This window comes from Amphibalanus amphitrite, unplaced genomic scaffold, assembly GCF_019059575.1.
Source record: "Amphibalanus amphitrite isolate SeventyFive unplaced genomic scaffold, NRLGWU_Aamphi_draft 000108F_arrow, whole genome shotgun sequence".
In the NCBI taxonomy this organism is placed as follows: domain Eukaryota; kingdom Metazoa; phylum Arthropoda; class Thecostraca; order Balanomorpha; family Balanidae; genus Amphibalanus; species Amphibalanus amphitrite.
The window spans coordinates 463,165-480,849 of record NW_024881603.1 but is presented as its reverse complement, the minus strand read 5'-3'; the positions used below and the strand labels follow the sequence as shown (position 1 = coordinate 480,849).

At 53.5% G+C, this 17,685-nt stretch overlaps 2 protein-coding genes across 5 annotated transcripts; one reads left to right on the top strand and one right to left on the bottom strand.

The window, feature by feature from the left end:
• The first annotated feature begins 11 nt into the window (after positions 1-11).
• LOC122380847 (transmembrane protein 268-like) lies at positions 12-10,405 on the top strand. Of its 4 annotated transcripts, none has more exons than XM_043364357.1 (8): positions 12-154; positions 781-962; positions 1,224-1,374; positions 1,782-1,897; positions 2,591-2,824; positions 3,171-3,317; positions 4,109-4,270; positions 9,158-10,405. In XM_043364357.1, the coding sequence occupies exons 2-8, from the start codon at positions 801-803 to the stop codon at positions 9,401-9,403; spliced, it is 1,218 nt and encodes a 405-aa protein (XP_043220292.1). In that variant the 5' UTR covers positions 12-154; positions 781-800; the 3' UTR covers positions 9,404-10,405. The 4 variants fall into 4 exon arrangements, with proteins under 4 accessions (XP_043220292.1, XP_043220290.1, XP_043220293.1 ...); XM_043364355.1 differs by lacking the exon at positions 9,158-10,405 and adding an exon at positions 6,063-7,593; XM_043364358.1 differs by lacking the exon at positions 12-154 and adding an exon at positions 503-612.
• Positions 10,377-17,685, bottom strand: LOC122380849. Its single transcript, XM_043364361.1, has 2 exons — positions 17,229-17,685; positions 10,377-10,744 (listed from the first exon to the last, which is right to left on the bottom strand). Exons 1-2 carry the CDS (start codon positions 17,338-17,340, stop codon positions 10,539-10,541), a joined length of 318 nt encoding a protein of 105 aa, XP_043220296.1. The 5' UTR covers positions 17,341-17,685; the 3' UTR covers positions 10,377-10,538.

Genomic DNA, 17,685 nt, shown 5'->3' with positions numbered 1-17,685 from the left:
GCCTGTCCGTGCACTTGACCGTTCTACAAAAAAAAATTACGTTAGTCTGCGCGTGTGGTAATAATCTGTGGCAATAAGCAATTGCCACATATTTTTAATAAATAACTTATTGCCACAAGTTGTTTTTATCAGATGCTGAGCGCAAAATTGTTTGGTAGGTACCGTGCCTTTTACAAATGGGAGCTCAGGGGAGGGGTTTCATCTCATGTGTACATTGAGCTTTGCACTGCACTACCGTAGTTTCGTGCAACTTTGACCACCAAGGGCAACTTTGGCCCACTCCAAAAACGAATTTCTTTTTGCTGTAACGTTTAACACTCAAGGGAAAGTAAGACGGTCAGGGACCAGGGTAGGCTTCCCTTAACCATTTACTTTTGCCCCACTTTCCCTTAATCGCAATAAGTTACAGCAAAATAACTTCGTTTTCCAGAAGTGGGCCAAAGTTGCCCTTGGTGCTCAAAGTTGCACGGAACAATAACCTTGCACCACTGTCACAGGGGTCACAGGCTGATGCCACTTGGGTTCATGTTGAGGTGTGGCCGTCTCTATGACTGTGGTGTGGCCCCCAGCGCCACATAGCAAATCCATCCTGTGCAGTGCACAAACAGATAGGTAGGAATTGTAAAAAATGTGATAAGTTTGAAGTGTGGTGGCCTTGTAACTGAAAACTTTGGTTAACATGTATTTAGAGGCTGTGAGTGTTGTGCCATTAACCCAGTGTTCAACGTTAACACTTAACTATGATTTTGAAGGAGTCATTACCCCAGTTCTCCTTTCCAGATTAAATCAGAACCCTGATCATGTCAGAAGATAAGTTACCAGAATCTGAGCAGAAGAAGTGGGTTCAGTTTGATGAGGAGGCAGGTGGTACATCAGAAAGGCCAGAAAATGGAAATGCTCCAGCCACCATTGATGTCCAGAATGAAACATTAGAAGCAGCAGAAGATCCCAGCAACATAAGAGTGGGTTCCTCTTCTCTGGTTGTCTGCCTGTGCCCTGTTCAGCCTTGTGTAATGTCACTGTTTAGTTTACTGTCAATGCTTGAGGTTCTTGTGGCCTATAGGTAATCTGCGCCAGTTTGCAGTGTTCTGTGTGCCAGGTTGCACCATGCCACACTCCAAAGTACCATCAGCCATCCAGGTAGTACAGTACAGCCATACATAGCACTGGGTGGTGTGCCCACACACCACGTGTGACCGTGACGGCCGCCCCATTGTTGTCAGGTAAATGTGCCCAGTCCGGCGCCGGTGGACCGCAGTCCGGCCAGGAACGGCGTGCGCCCGGAGCCGGCGCTCACCACCTCGGCGGCGCTGCAGGACGTGTCGCTGGCCGACCAGCCGGCGCCCGCGGCCGGCGGGGTGCGGCAGGGATTCGGTAAGTGCCACCCTACCACCGCGGCGAGGTGCGGCGGGGCTTCGGTGAGTGCCACTGCCACCCTACCACCGCGGCGGTTGCTGCGTGGCTTCGGTGAGTGCCACTGACCGGGACCTGCGCCATCCTGCCATTGGTGGGGTATATCAGGGACTCATTGAGCAAATGCTGGCCAAGCATCATCTAGTCTCAACTCTCAACAGCGTGGTAATGTGGCGTCAGTCTCAGTACATCAAGGACGGATCCAGCTATCGCTTACTGCCGTGGGGACGAAAGTGGCTTTTAACGAGCACTACTAACGCGCGTACACGCCCACCGCTAGTTTGCGGGGTGTTCCTGTTCATTGTTCATCCAGCGCTCAAAGCACGTAGGAAGAATGATGACTTCACGATTATGGTGTTTTTTTTCAGAGAATGGTGACGTCATAGTGACGCTGCTGCCTCTGAACTCGACCCTGCCGTGGATCACACCGGCTCAGTTCCGACCGGAGCTGGTACCCGAGGAACTCATGGCCCAGGGACTCACGGTAAGATGGACCCGGAAACTTATCCCCAGCCTTGATTCTGCTCCCTCATCTCAGCAGTTCTCTCTGCGGTCTGTCCCTCTGTTTTACCTGTCGACGTACGTACATCACCTCTAAATATCTCGGCCCGTTATCTGTCCGGAGTTGACGGTGGAGTATCCCGGCCGCGGTCCTCCCCTAGTCTGACCTTCCGTTCTCCTGTCCTCTCGTCCTCCTCTCGGCAGATGACGGCGGCGTACCCCGGCCGCGGTCCTCTGACCTCCCCCCGCCCTCCCCTCTGACCTCCTCTCGCCCTCCCGTCCTCCCTCTGACCTCCTCCCGCCCTCCCTCTGACCTCCTCCCGTCCTCTCTGACCTCCTCCCGCCCTCCCGCCTCCCTCTGACCTCCTCCTGCCCTCCTCCCGCCCTCCCTCTGACTTCCTCCCGCCCTCCTCCCGCCCTCCCTCTGACTTCCTCCCGCCCTCCCTCTGACTTCCTCCCGCCCTCCTCCCGCCCTCCCTCTGACCCCCTCCCGCCCTCCCTCTGACCTCCTCCCGTCCTCCCTCTGACCACCTCCCACCCTTTCTCTGACCTCCTCCCGTCCTCCCTCTGACCACCTCCCACCCTTTCTCTGACCTCCTCCCTCTGACCTCCCCCCGCCCTCCCTCTGACCTCCTCCCGCCCTCCCTCTGACCTCCTCCCGTCCTCCTCTCGACAGCTGACGGTGGAGGAGTACGTCCAGGGCATGGAGCTGCTGGTCAACGACGTCCGCTTCAACGCCTACAACATCTGCTACAAGCGCATCCTGGTGGGCTGGATCCTGATGGGGTTCGTGGTGCTGATCGCCATCCTGTTCGCCGTCAACCCGGGCATCGAGCTGTTCGGCTGCGGCGTCATCTGGCTCATCGTCAACGCCGTCGCCATCTTCGTCTGCATGTGGATCAAAATCAAGGTCGGTGGGCGCGCCCGCAGTCGCTGGCTGGTCGGGGTGGGAGGTGGGACGGGGCGCGGTACCGTAGCGGCATGCGGTGGGCGCTGGGACCAGGGCTCGGTAGCCAGCTGTGTCCATTCCGTGGGAAGGAGCCGGGTGGCCGACCGCCGCGTCTCTCGTGCCGAGCGAATTTGGCCCGAGTGGTTTCATGTTCATGTGGTGCATTAATTCCCAGAGGCGAGCAATAGAAGCAATCGTTTCCATAGGGGCGGGATAGGGTGGGTGTGTCGGTGTCAGTACGGGCGATGGTCCCTTTGGACCCTTTTCCGTCACCCTCTGAGCCGGGACCGTTCCCAACCGTACGCAGCTGAACCGGGAGCTGGAGCGCTGCGTGGCGCTGGTGAACCGCGTCTTCAGCAAACACAACATCCTGGTGGGCGTGGACGACAGGGGTCGGCTCTCCTGCCACAAGGTCAACCTCTGCTTCATCTACTTCAAAACGCACGACTGCGTGGTGAGTGCCGGGCGGGCGGGCCGCCGGGGGTGGGCGGGGTCGGCCGAACTTGGTGTAGTGTTTGCGCAGGGTCAGCCTAAGGCGCAGGGATGGTTTGTCGTGGTCGTTTACCCTCGGGTGTCACATTTGGATGGCTAAGCGCGCTGTTGTGTCCTTGACGTGCTGTCCGTAATTGAGTACCTCTGTCTGGATGGGTCGTTTTTGCCCTTGTCCTTCAGTTGCGTTGCCGTGTTCAGTCGTATCGATGCTATCATGTCGCGTGCACTGTTTGCCTGCTGTGTCATGGTTGGATTATGTTAAACAGCGTATGGGAATTGTGTTTACTTTGCTGGAGGATACTGAATCACGACGGCAAAAATCGCCGTATCCGTGACTGACGCCGTTCTATCCGTGACTGACGCCGTTCTGTCCGTGATTGACGCCGCTCTGTCCGCGACTAGCTCTGCTCTATCCGTGATTAACGCCGCTCTGTCCGTGAGTAGCTCTGCTCTATCCGTGATTGACGCCGCTCTGTGTTCTCCTTTGTCCATGACTGACACCGGCACCGCTGTATCCGTTATTGACACCGGCGTGTGACCGTGACTGACGCCGCTGTATCCGTGACTGACGCCGCTGTATCCGTGACTGACGCCGCTGTATCCGTGACTGACGCCGCTGTATCCGTGACTGACGCCGCTGTATCCGTGACTGACGCTGCTGTATCCGTGACTGACGCCGCTGTATCCGTGACTGACGCCGGCCGCGTGCCGCTTCGATTGACGCCGGCCATGTTGCGCTCTGTCCTTGAGCAGAAGACGCTCCAGGAGGTGGTGGACCGGGAGGACGCGGCTGGGTCGGCGGCCGACGACGCCGAGGCGCGCGCCCGCTCCCTGCGCGTCCAGCAGAGGATGGACATCGACGACTCGGATATTATCATCACGGGCAGCCAGACGACGCGTCTGTCTCGCAAACAGGTGGGTCTGCTGCACCGGCCACCCGCCGCTGTACGGGGGGCTGTGGGACCCTGCCCCCCCCCCCCTGCGGCACGGATCCTGCCCCCCCCCCCACACACACACACGCACACACACTGCGGCACGGAACTCGTCCGCCGCCCCCGACTGCCGGTCCGACACGAAGGGACGGGGACCCGGCTCTGTAAGATACGGACGCCACCTCCCTGCGGGCTGCACGGGACGGGGCCGTGAAACCGCTGTACTAACGGCCCCGCACTACCGCTCTGTAAACCCTACGGAACTTACCGAGTCTGCGACGGCCGGCCGCGCTGAGCCCTCAACGCCTGGTCGGCTCCACCGGCGTGTGGAATAGCACGTACTGCGCTCATTGTGTGGGAGTTAACGACAGCACGCTGCCAGCTGAATGAACTGTGCAGCCTAGACAATGGCCTCACTCGCCAGACCATAGAACCTTTGTGGCCCTCTTCCACCAATTGAATCACCACGGCACAGTTGATAGAACCCTAGTGTATGTAGATACTTCGTGGGCACCATTAATGCCCACCCATTAGCCCGCTTGTAAAGATTTGTTTTCTCGCCGCCACTCTCCAGTATTTATCATTTCATTTCATTTGTTCTCGTGTAACCGACTCGAGCCCCGATGCAGACGCTATTGCCCTAACTACATACAGCTGCAGCAGGGCAGGTGCAGGTGCGACCCGTGCTGGACATGCAATATGCACGCTGGGTGCACCGTCAGATAGCATGTGGCATTGTCCCGCGCCAGACCTTTCCTGGCCGGTTCCCGACACTTGAGTCATGCGTTCTAGGAAAACGCGGGCGTGTCATGTGCTCGACGCCCGACCGACAGGTGCCTCCGGTTCTGACTGCGGATTGAGTCTGTGCGGTCGGCTGATGCAGTCGGCCAGCCGTCAGCTGATAAACGTCAGCTGACCGTCCAATGTCCAGCTGGCCTCTGTCCGCAGTCGCAGGCCTCGTCCCGTCCGGTCAGCTAGAAGCTGTCTGGATTCTGTTGGCGTCGCAGGCCTCTGGTCCACTAATTCGTCATTTGACTGAGAGGAAATGCTCCCTGCCTATTGTAAATCGCGATAGCTCGAATATTACTAGTGCGGTCGACGTCAAACTCAACGTGCTTTCTTTTACGTCGATTTTACATCCCAATTATTTTACCTGATGTGTACTCATGCTCAATTTCGACATTTGACTCGATCTCAACCCTCCACGTTACCTAAAAATTCACATTTTAGAATGCCTTAGGCTAGTTTCGGTGAGCCACTGCCACCTCGTTACGATGCTGAGTTTCGGTGGCAATATTGGGATCAGTCAGTTACGTTCAGCTGAAAAATCAATCAAACGCGAGTGAAACCCCAAGCCACACAGGCCAGGCCGCGCTCTGCTGAACCAGTGGCGTCAATCATAAATGGTTGACCACTGTGGCGTACTTTTCCCGTCGTGACACCGGCTTCTCTGCCGATGAACGGCTGTCACGTGTCTGACGTGGACGTTATGCCGTTTACTCCGTAGTGAGTTGTATGTAGCATGCAGTTGCAATGTTTAGCCCATGCTCCTTTACTGCATGCCTAGCAGTTGACACGCTTCCGTGTTGCGTCTGTGTCGGCTGGGGCGTGCGTTTCCCGTAGTGGCCGCACGCCGGTAGACTGCGGTGTCCGTCCGTGGCCGCGCCGGGGCCCGTGTGTCGTCCGTGAGTCTGTGCGTGTGCCGGCGGCGGCGGGCGGCGGCGGCCGGTGGCGGCGGCGGCTGAGCGAGCGGCTCCGGCCGGCCTCTGTTGCAGGAGCGCGCCCGGCGGCTGCTGCTGCGCTACTCTCAGCGCTGGGCCAAGGACTACCTGCGCAAACGGCTCGACTGGACGGTGGACATGAACGAGCGTCTGGAGGCGGGCGCCGGCGCGTGCTCGCCGCGCCACCTGGCCACCGCCCGCTGCCCGTGCCAGTACATCGAGGACCACCTCAGCTGGAAGCCGCAGAAGCGGCCCAAGGACCGCTGCTGCGGCTTCCAGCTGCCCGAGAGCTGCGCGGCGCTGCTGTGCTGAGCTCGGACGGACAGACGGCGCGCGGGACGGCCGGTCGCGCAGACCGGCGGCGGCGGGCCGGACACTCACTGACGCAACGACGAATTATACGACTTTATTCCATCCTCGGTACATTCCATGAGGCGGCCTTTTGGCGCATCTTGCTTGTCTGCGGAGCAGACCATGAACGGTTTTGAATGCTTTGCTTGGATGTTTTATTTGTTGACCGTGTTGGCGTTTCGGTCACCGAGTGTTTTTATTCTTTTTTTTTTTTTTTTTTTTGAGTGTTTTTATTCGGTTGACCTGAGCCCCTGCGTGTTAGCACCATTTGGTGTGTCCTGTGAGTATCAATGTGTGGGTCTGGCCGGGTAGGTTCCGCTCTACCAGCTATTTTTATTATAAATATTTAGCATGAGCAGTTATTGTGAATGATTGCTCACTTTATTTTAAGTGGCACTGCGAAGTTTATATAGCGTTTATTCCAAGGTGCCTTGGACGGTGTATAGGTGGGATGGGGTGGGGGCAGAGTAAGATAGATCTGTAAGCAGTCACCGGAGCGCCGCCGCCTAACGCGGCCGGTGATCGGCGGGGGGGGGGGGGGTGTGCCCGACTTCGCCCTGTGTTCGCTGATCGGCAGCTTTCGGTACGATGCCGTCCATTCGCCGTTGTGTCACTGGCTTTATGTTCCGCATTCGCGTGTGTAATGTTTAAGTTTATTTAGAGCGGAAGTTTTTATCTGGCAATAATAGCTATGGCAAACATGGGGAACCGGCTCTGCCGCTCGGCGGCCGCTGGTTAACTGTACGATCTGGGTGCTCTGTGATCGGACTCTGTGTCGAGGCGTTGAGGCGTCGGGTTGTGTTTTGGAGCGGCGGACTGTCCGGGACCCAGGTAGTGGGCACTGCGCAGTCGGAGGGTAGTTATCAGCTGCTGATGGTGGGGGCCTGCGGTCCCTGTCGGGTCGGGTCCCAGCCGCCAGCCTTTCTGGTGTCCGCTCCCAGCTGCTGGCGTTTCGGCTCTGCGGCCCAACCTGCTGACCGCTGGGGTCCGCGGCCTCTCAGCCGCCCGGACAGGGTGTTTTTGTATGTTTCCGACAGTGCCGTGTCAACTGCCCCGGGCTGCCTGTCCGACCAGCGCCGCGCAGCCGGCCGCCGGTGACTGGGCCTCGCACGGGCCTGTGGGAGAGTGGCGTGGGTCTCCTCTCGCATAATATACCATTTGCATATCCTAACCCTGGTGGGGAGGGAGTATGTTTCTCGTTTGGGGCGGCTCCCTGAATACAGCTCTACTAACAGCTTCGCTGTCTCTCGTATCGTAGCAAAATCAATTGCAGCGTAATATAAAGACGTGCGTAGTACGCCGCTCCTTTGCAGGTTGGCCCTGCGTATTCACAAGCTGGCGCCTGTCTGACATTTCTAGCGGTAATGCGATGCGAGCTCGGCCGTCGCCAGGCGCGGCTTGGTTCCCCGTGTAACTGGGCGGCGTGCCCGGCGAGTGAGGTGCATTTGATGAGCCTCCGGGATGTATCGCGGTAATCGGGCCCGGCACCGTCCCGTGACACCTGCCTGCGTCACAGGGGGCGGTGACGTCAGCGGTGACGACGGCGTGCGCCGGTCACGAGAGGCGGCACGGGCACCCCGGGCGGTGTTTCACTGGACGCTGCTACCTCGCTGCTATCGCATTTGCGATTTCGCGAGCTGACGTCACAGCTTGTGGTAATGTTGAAGATACGAGTTTGTTGATGTCTCCATGGAAACCCAATTTGACACAAGAGTGGTAGCAGCGCGCTGGTAGCGGCCGTGAAACAGGGCTCTGGTCGACACGGTGGCTGGTGACACCTTGTAGCCAAACCGCAACAGCCTATTGTGGCGGACTCGGTACCAGTCTGGGCACTTGCTCATTGTGTCACCATTTCAAGTCGGGGCATATCAGCAGCCTGATCTCACTCACTGGGGCAATAAGCAGGGGCAAAAGTGCAGCTGGTTATGCTCAACAACCCCAATGTCTCACACAGTTTACATGTAACTAATAGACATGCGCTCTAATGTGATTCTTAAAGATCATACTCGAGCCAAGGCCGTGTAATTGCTCAATGTTTGCTGGCGTGGTCAACGGGAAGCACGTCCACCGTCCCTTGCCGTTCCCCAGTGTGCCTGTTCAGTGTTCCGCTGAGAAATTGCCGCACTGTTGTCCCGTGTTCGTGCGATGTGTCCGTCCTATCGTTCGCCACTGGAGAACGGCGAGATTCTCCGAGTGTTCGTCCTATTTGTTCCCCAATTCTTGCCGCCAGCCCGAGCCTAAAGCGGACCGGGTATGTCCTGTTTGACGCCCCAGTGGCCGAGTCTGTGCTAATTGTCCCACCAGTGGGCGAGTCTGTCCTGTTTGTCCCCCCCCCCCCCCCCCCAGTGACCGGATACGTCCTGTCTGTTCCACAGTGATTGAGTCTGTCTTGTTTGTCCCCACAGTGATCGAGTCTGTCCTGTTTGTTCCACAGTGACCGAGTCTGTCCTCTTTGTGTCCTCTCAGGCCGAGTATGTCCTGTTTGTTTCTGCAGTGACCAGGTCTGTCCCGTTTGTTTCCCCAGTGACCGGCTCTGTCCTGTTTCGTACTATGTGACCGAGTATCTACTGTTTGTCCCCTCAGTGACCCAAATCCGCTTTTTCCAGTGACCAAGTCTGTCCTGTTTGTTCCAGTGGCTGAGTCTTTACTGACCCCCCCCCCCCCCCCCAGTGACCGGGTCAGTCCCGTTTGTCCCCCCCCCCCAGTGACCGGGTCTGTCCCCCAGTGACCGGGTCTGTCCCGTTGGTCCCCTCAGTGACCGCCGCTCCCCAGTGACGGAGCCCCTGGCTGTCCGACAGCACCGCGCCACGCTGCTGCTGCTGCGCTACTCGCAGCGCTGGGTCAAGTTCCACTCGCGCGGCCACCTCAGTCTGACCATCAACCCGCTGGAGGTGTCGCCGGGCGGGCCGGCGCTGCCGCCGCGCCACTGGAACGGCGGACGCTGCCCCTGCCAGTTCATAGAGGAGCATCTCGCCTACAAACTCAAAGGTACCTGCTGCGAGCGCATGGGACAGATCTGCGGACCCGACTTCGGCTTTGAGTAGGTGTCGGCGGCGGCGGCGGCTGCCCGGTGACTGTGGCGACACCTGTCCAGCCGGGGGCCGCGGGAGCCAGGCTGGGTGCGCCCGGCGCCTCGGCACCCCAGCGGGGACCGCGGGGCACCCGGCTGGGGTGCACCAGGCTCCCGGAAACCCCTCTCGCCGTGCGGTCAGCGCCCAGCAGTGCGCTCCGTCGGGAATTCAAATGCACAAGGGCACACTCGGCTAGCCTGCTAGCTACTTTTTGAATGTTTTCCAAAAAGAGGCGCTCGTAGAGGCCAAAGTAGTTTTATATGGGAGTGGGGTGATACTATTGTTACGAGTACTTTCTGATGCAACAAATAATCTGCTTATGGATCTGAAGGTCGAGGTGAACTCTACTAAAATTGTTAACACCCATTCTATGTAGGGCTGAGCTGCTTGTTTGCGTCGTTAGAATCCGATTTTCTCTCGGACAATCGTTACCCTTGTGCACTGACGCCCCCTTTTCGCCCCAGTTTTGGGACAGTGAAGACCAGGAGGTAATGGTTCATGGTATGTTACGGTTGCACCTGTCTTCTGTCTAGACACGCATGGGCTGGCCGTGCCGATAGCACTGGGATGCCTTTGGGCGACCTGCATGCACCCGGCGCCGGATATTGCCGCCGCTATTTTCTATGTAGTTTTATGATAAGCACTTGCACCAATTTTGCTGCAATCACGAGAATTTATTTTTAAATCACCCTTGTTAGTTTTATTTTGAGTTTTTATACGTAAGTGCCTGTTTTATCGTGTGTGTGACGTCATCACCGAATGACCGGTGTGAAGGTGTGAAGGTGAGGTGATGTTCAGGTCACGTGACTAGTTCATGTCGTGGGATCCATTCCGTGTAAATCGAGGCGGCGGCAGCTCTGTGGTTCCGTCAGGTGTCTCAAGTGATATTTCAGCCGTCCAAATGTGCCCAGAGTCCGTCCAACAAGAGGCTCTTGTAACACTGATGTAAAAAAATATACACGATATATTATGTTTGTAAGCGTTCTGTTGCTGTGAATTGCGGTTGATGGGCGAGGTGATGGGCCCCTGGCAGCCACTGCCTGGGGGCCCGTCTGGCGGGCTGGGGCGCCTACCCTTCTGTCGGCTGGCGGTGCGCGGCTGGTGACGTTCAGCGCTCGCCGGCCGCCGCGTGGCCGCGCGCGTCACTGACGAGCAGCGCCAGCCGCGCCCGCTCGCGCTGCAGCAGCTCCAGCTGCGCGGTCACGTGGCGCGCGCCGTGCCGCAGCTTGTCGCACGTGCTCAGCAGCCGGTGCGCCTGCAGGAAGACGGCCTCGGCGCCGGGCGCCTCGCCGCCGCGCGCCGACGCCAGCTTGTCTGTGGACATGGTGGAGTGCTGAGCTGTGGCGGCAGCGGCACTGACGACCAACACCAGAGCGCAGTGCTTATTAGAACAATAGAACATGCTATGCCATATATTGCTCAAGTGAGATGTCAAACAATGCTCTTAGTTTCTAAATCATGTGTACAAATTTGCAAATAGCCTGAAAGGAAACATGATTAACATTTGTGATTTGAGACAATTCATCGTAACATTGTGGATTGAAGGTTCAGCCAGTAGCGGCGGAACACCTTCAATTGAGGGGGGCACTGCCGACTTTTGGTCCCATTCTTTCCATGCAACGTCCATAGGGCTAATGTTAAAATGCCAAAATCAAGGGGGCACGGTGCCCTCCCCGTTCCACCGCCTCAGTAGGCGGAACTATGGTCATGAGTACCCAAATATAGGAACGTTCCCATTTGTGGGAACGGAGTTCCCAAATATGGGAACGGGCGTTCCCATTTATGAGAACGGAAGGCAATTTTTCGGCCGTTCTCCCACTAAAACTCAAAAGTGCATCACGTCTCAAAAAAGTGCACGCTGATTTAAGTATCTACTAAATCTCCATAAAGTTATCTTTAATCTGACCGTGGAACAAGGAAATTGACCGTGGAATGATATTTTTAATGATTTTTTGAAAATGACAGAATGGTGGAAATATGGGTTATACGACATTTAACATGCAATTTTAAGGAAAATGAAGCATTTTTTTTAAGTTTGAGGTAAAGTATAATAATTTTCGCCTGGTTATGAACTTTCATACTATCGACACCAGATGCTGACAAATGCAAGCGAAGACGCGGACGGTCCCGAGGTAATATTGTTGACTTTTGTGTCGGGGCGGACGACCGCGTGGAACGTGAGTGAATTTACCGAGCTACTGTTGTAAACTCAGTTTAAGCGGTTGAAAATTATCCAGCTGTATTTTATCATCCCGGAAAGACATATTTTATTTGGATGCTAGCTGTTTAGAGTTGTTTTATAAGGAGCGTCATGAGCGTGGTTTTTGTCTTCCGTGTTTCTAAGCGTGATCGTTTCAGTGTTGCCGCGGCCAGATTTTACAGCGTACCAGGATCGCATCCAAATCGTACCAGATTGGCTGTTTTTGGCTGCGTACCGTACCAGATCGTAGTAGGTCAAATTGTTATTAATTCAGTACTTAAAAATAGCCAAAATTTCGGTATGTTCATGCCAGTAAGTAATTTATGACTCATTTGACCCAGAAGTTCGACCCATTCGTCTCCCCGCGTCGCCCCTTGAACATACATAGGCGGCGGAACGGGGAGGGCACCGGGGCACCGTGCCCCCCTTTGATTTTGGCATTTTAACATTAGCCCTATGGGCGTTGCATGGAAAGAATGGGACCAAAAGTCGGCAGTGCCCGACTTTTGGGAGGGTGTTCCGCCGCTACTGCCCTTGAAAGGCAGAAAGGCGCTCTTCTGAAAGCTCCCGAGCTGTACCTATACCTACTTAAAATTGGCCTAAAAATAGATAAATCGAAATCCTGCCTTCGAGGGGGGGGGGGCACTCCAGTTGAGACTGGCGATTGCACCCAGGATCCTAGCTTGCACCCAGGATCCTAGCTTGCACCCAGAATCCGAAAATTCCCACAGTAATATGCCAGTGAGAATGGAAAATTATTTGCTGGGTGTCATTTAGTTTTCCAACGAAATCGCACAATTTTGGGACAGTGATTTTCAAACTAGCCTCTTTCCTTAGCCCTTCGACCGTCGACAGAACTCACATTTCACTGTTCACAACAGTGGCGGCGGAAGCGGGGGGGCAGCGGGGGCACGGCGCCCCCCCATCTTCCAGGGTGGGGGGGCAAACATATCTTTTTGCCCCCCCCCCAAAAATTGTTATCGACGAAGTACCACAATACTTCCATACTACCTACGTCAGGAACATATGCCAGTTTGGCTGAGTACCTTTTTATTAACCCGCGCCGTGCTGGGGGGGGGGCGTTTTTACGCCCCCCCCCCCCCCTCAGGTTTTTCGCGAATATCTCAAAAACGGCGGCGCGCAGCGCCGCCGTTTTTGGTACACGTGTTCCTACATCATTTCCGCACATGTTGTGAAAATTTCAGACCTAGGCCGTTCAAGGTCAGGTCACCAGGTCACGTCAAGTGACCTTACCTCAGAAAAAGTTCAAAGGCTCGCTATAGCTACACCGACTGAACGATCACTTTGAAACTTTCAGCGATTGATATGAGTAACAGTATGTATAAAATGTATATCTCGGATTTTTGATATCTGTGACCTAAGGTCAGGTCAATTTTGCGACCTCTCCATTATAAGTCAATGGGAGAAAATTGAAATGCGCCTCTTTTGGACGAATATCGTTCAAAACGCTCTCAAACATCGGTTCATAGGTAAACATGACACACTGAATAGGAAAAATGCACCTGTGACCCCTCTGTGTGCCCCTGAGGTCATCTCAGGTCATGAACGGTCGCCAGCAGTTTTTTGGCTATAACTTTTGATAGAGACGTGCTAGAGCGGTGAAAACACGTCAGATGTGTTCAGCTCGACGATACGGATCGACTGATATGCAACATGACTCTTTTCGGTCAGGTCATGACCTTGACCTGAGGTCAAATTTTCAAAATGACCTTTCAAGGTCAACAAATAGTTCATTCGACGCGTCTCGACGAGAGGAACACGATGCTGGCAAAAGTAATGTCATGGCGCTTATGAGTCAAAAGTTATTGACGAAAAAACGTTTTTCGTAAAAACGGCTATTTTTGGAGTTTTTGCCCTCTGGAGGCTAAACCGTTGACCTGAGGTCAAATCTGAGAACATTACTCAGAAAGGTCTGTAAAAGGGCTATCGAATGCGCTTTTCCGCGGCGCTGTAGCTCTATCGGTTCCCGAGATAGCCGTTGGCAGTTTCCAAAATGTTGAAATAGTCAACATTTTACCTTTGGTGACCTCTGGTGACCTGACCTTTGACCTGACCCAAAAAATGACCGAAGTGTTTTCGTCCTTATTTTTGACGCTCTTTCGATTGCCGCTTACCGCGTGTCGCTACGTGGCCCAGGAGCCGAGTTAGACGGGGGGCGTGAAAACGCCCCCCCCCCCCCCCAGCACTCGGCGGAAAGTTCAGGCCACCAGCACGGCGCGGGTTAAGTTGATATAGCGAGTAACTTGGATTGATAATAGCCGTTTTCACGACGGGCTATCCGGCGAGCTAGTCCGTGACGGACTATTTCCACCAAACGCCCTCCACACATAGGGGAGACCCGGGAGGTATGGGCCGGTTTTGTGAAAAGGCAATTTTCTTCCAGTGGGCAGTGGCTAGACCCGGTTTTTCACTTTGTGTACGTGAAATTGCCTTTCGCCTGCAACGTGTGCCTGATATTATGCATCTGGGATCAACTATTTTGTCTCAAGATAACTTTCAATAAATCATGTGCTTTTTCGATCCATCAAAATACACCGGGAGGTATGGGCCATGGCCCGGGAGGTATGGGCCGGTGCCATGTTTCATATTCTTTTCTCGACAATTAGAAGAATACTCGTGGCTGGTATCTACCTTGATCTCTCTAGAGCCCAGGAACCGCATAAGCGGCCAACAGCTTACTTTATGGAGTTCACTTGGGCCCATATGTATTTTGGTAAAATCAATCATACACCATCATATAAGATCAATAATATTTTTCTGTTCGAATGAAATTTGAAGTTAAATTTTCGACCCTGCGCGACAAAAATAAAACTTATTGACGGGCTCATTCCATGAAAGCATCTTTTCATTTATTTAGGATCAACGGGGGTCGGTGGCCCGAACCTCCCGGCTAGGACGCCAGCATGTGCGTACATCTCAGCTCATAATCTTGCAAGAAAGCTTCATATTGTCTATCCAGTCATAATTTCCATGCTCTAAACGTTATGTTAGCGATGGTCTGACATAAAAAACGAGCCTGGCTCAAATTTATTACGAATTTTCTGTATTTACCGTATTTTACTCGGAGAGGGGAAAAACGCTTTATCACCGCTCATTGCCAAAGAAGACTGAGGAAGATTTTGAAAATCGCGTGGGCTGTATAATGAAATGGCTGCTAACAGTTAACGCCGTCAAATGTGAAAAAATACGCAACACTTCTTCAAAACTGCGATGGCCCATACCTCCAGGGGGCCCATACCTCCCGGGTCTCCCCTAATGCTCAGAAATCAAGCAGAGCTATCTACGAGCTACCGGTAACCGAAGTCTGGAAGAGTAGGACGGAACGCGAGTGGCCCGGCAGGCGGCACGGACGTCACGAAAGTGCGTCTGAGCGTGCCACAGGCCTTTCCCCGCGACTCTGCCAGACGCCAGCCGGCATAGGCGCGTGAGCCGGGGGGCAGCATGGGGGCAGCCTGCCCCCACAACTCTGGGGCCGTGGGGGTCTCTGCCCCCGCAAAGTTTCAAAGGGCCAGGAACCGTCGGGGCAGCTTGTCCTCCCCATATTAGCGGCCGAGGGCCTCAAAGAAAAGCTGAATGGAAGACAATACCTATTTAAGTAAAAAAATCCCCCTCTGTACGGGGACCCGCAGTTGCTATTGTACACGAACCCCAACTCTAGCCGTCTGTCCTGTCCAGTAACAACCGATAACATTGATATCGACTGCCGGTCCCTGCACAAGAGCAGCTGAGGTTTTCTGTGCGTGCCCTCTGACAGCTTATCGTTGTTCCCTGTGAGGGTGCTGGGACAATTTACTCAGGGTCGCTGTACAGTAGCAACTGCGGGTCCCCGTACCTGACTTGACAGCTCATGTGTGGAAGCTTTAAACGTTTATTCCAGGTTACCAAAAAGGTAGTTTCTTGACTCAGATGAGACTAATTATCTCACTTATTTGCAAATGTTTTATTTTTTTATTTTTGTTGTAAAGGCCAAGAGGTGAAAAATAAGTGGCCTAAAACCGGTGAGAAAACTAGATTTGGGGGTACCCTAGGTTCCGGGAAGGATCAGGTGTGCCCCCCCATCCCAAAATACCTTCCGCCGCCACTGGTTCACAATACAACTACAATTCCCAACCATTGGTTATTGGTATCTCAGCTTACGAGCCGTACCACAAATCGCTGCATTTGGGCCCGGTCAATTCCCAGCTCACGACACAACCTCTTATAAGTTATATTGCCTTGGACGAACAACTGCCTCAGCCTGTAGCCAGCGGACCGTCCTTGGCAGCCGGTGTGGCGCGCGAATTTTCCACTTGTTTACTAGCACACAACAGGAATTTAGGTATCAATAATTCCGAATCCGATGCATGAGACATTATGATAAGAAAGTTAGAAACACCATCCCTCCTGACTAAAATAATTTTTTTAGATCGAAAGAAATATTAAAATACCAAAAAAAATGCATTTCGGCGAAAAAGTACCAGATTTCGTTTAGGCGTACCTCCGTACCAGAAAGGTCGAAAAAGTACCAGATCTGGTACTATAGTACCAGGACGGCAACACTGGATCGTTTTGGGGGAATTTCTCTTATATAGCTCGCTCTGTGTGGCTTATTTATAATTTTTATGCTGATTTCGATAATTCCTCGTGCCCATCCTACCAGGCCTTTTGCCACTTACACTCATCAAGAAAGGAAAAAACTAGATTTTCATTGGGACTAGGTGTTTTGAGGGTGTAACATATTCAGCGTTCCCATTTTTGGATACTTCCTTGTACTCGTCAACTATCGGTGATAAACAGACAGGTGCTTGACATGTCTCCACCCTCAGCGCGGACGGTGGATATAGGTATGGAAGACCTTGTTGAACATCGCTGAGCGTTGTGAATTACGTAATCCTGCAGAGGGGGGCGTGCCCGCTGCGAGATCGACGGGAATAAAAGCGCAGAAGACCGGGCGAAACATGCGACGGTCTTGCCGGAAAGGTCATCTGATGATTGTTGCGTTAACAATAATTTGCGGCGTTGGACGTGATGCGTGTTAATGAAAAGAGCCCCTGAAAGGCGTCGGTGAAATCGTTCCCAATTTTGGGTACGCCGTTCCCATAATAAGGAACGCTTGCAGCGCCAGTGTACGAGAGCGTTCCCAAATTTGGGCTCGCGGCCCGGATGATGGACTGCTTTAGAAATAGGGGAACGATTTGAAACTACGATGGGCCTTACAATATCAAACTCTTTCCCAACAATATTGAGACAAATATCAGGCGGTTCACGATCGTTTTATATTTTTTGGACGTCATTTAACGGTTCTTTTTCTTGTTTTAAATAATGCCTACATGGCGTTCCCATATTTGGGTTTATCGTTCCCAAACATGGGAACGAAAATGCGTTCCCGAAAATGGGTACGCTTGACCATAGTTCCGCCTACTGGCCTATGGGTTCAGCCTGTCACCATGCACCCACATTGAGTGGTTTGGTGAGTTGTCACGTCCATCCCCCTAGCACGTCTGCAAAACGTATTCAGCTCTTGACAATCCATATCAGGGCTGGTTTCTTTTCAGTTTTCAACATTTCAAAATCTTTCAAGGAGCAATGATGACTCACCTGCCAGGTCTGTGAATACAATGTCATCTGTGGGAGCATTTTTGACATCATCATGTACTTCTTCATCAGTCGGTAATTCTGGTAAAGTAATATCAATATCCAGCTTCTTCATGTTGACTTAACCCACACCGCTGTGTGAAGAAAATTGCTGGAAAACAGTTATAGCTGATGAACGGAGGCCGAAAGCAAGGTATATGCACTATATATGGCATTGGTATATGCCCAGCCCAGCCGAATTATAACGCTAAGTTGGTAGACCACACCAAGGTATATAAAAATAAAAACACTTGATAGATACATCGATTATGACGTCATTATGCTTTAATCTTTGAAAATAGAAGATCAACACGGCATTGAATGACAAAAAAAAAACATTAAGCAATGCATAAAATTGTGTGCATAAAAAGCAATTGTTCATAGCTCTGTTGTCGTTAGTGACGATGGTCTTTTGCGGGGC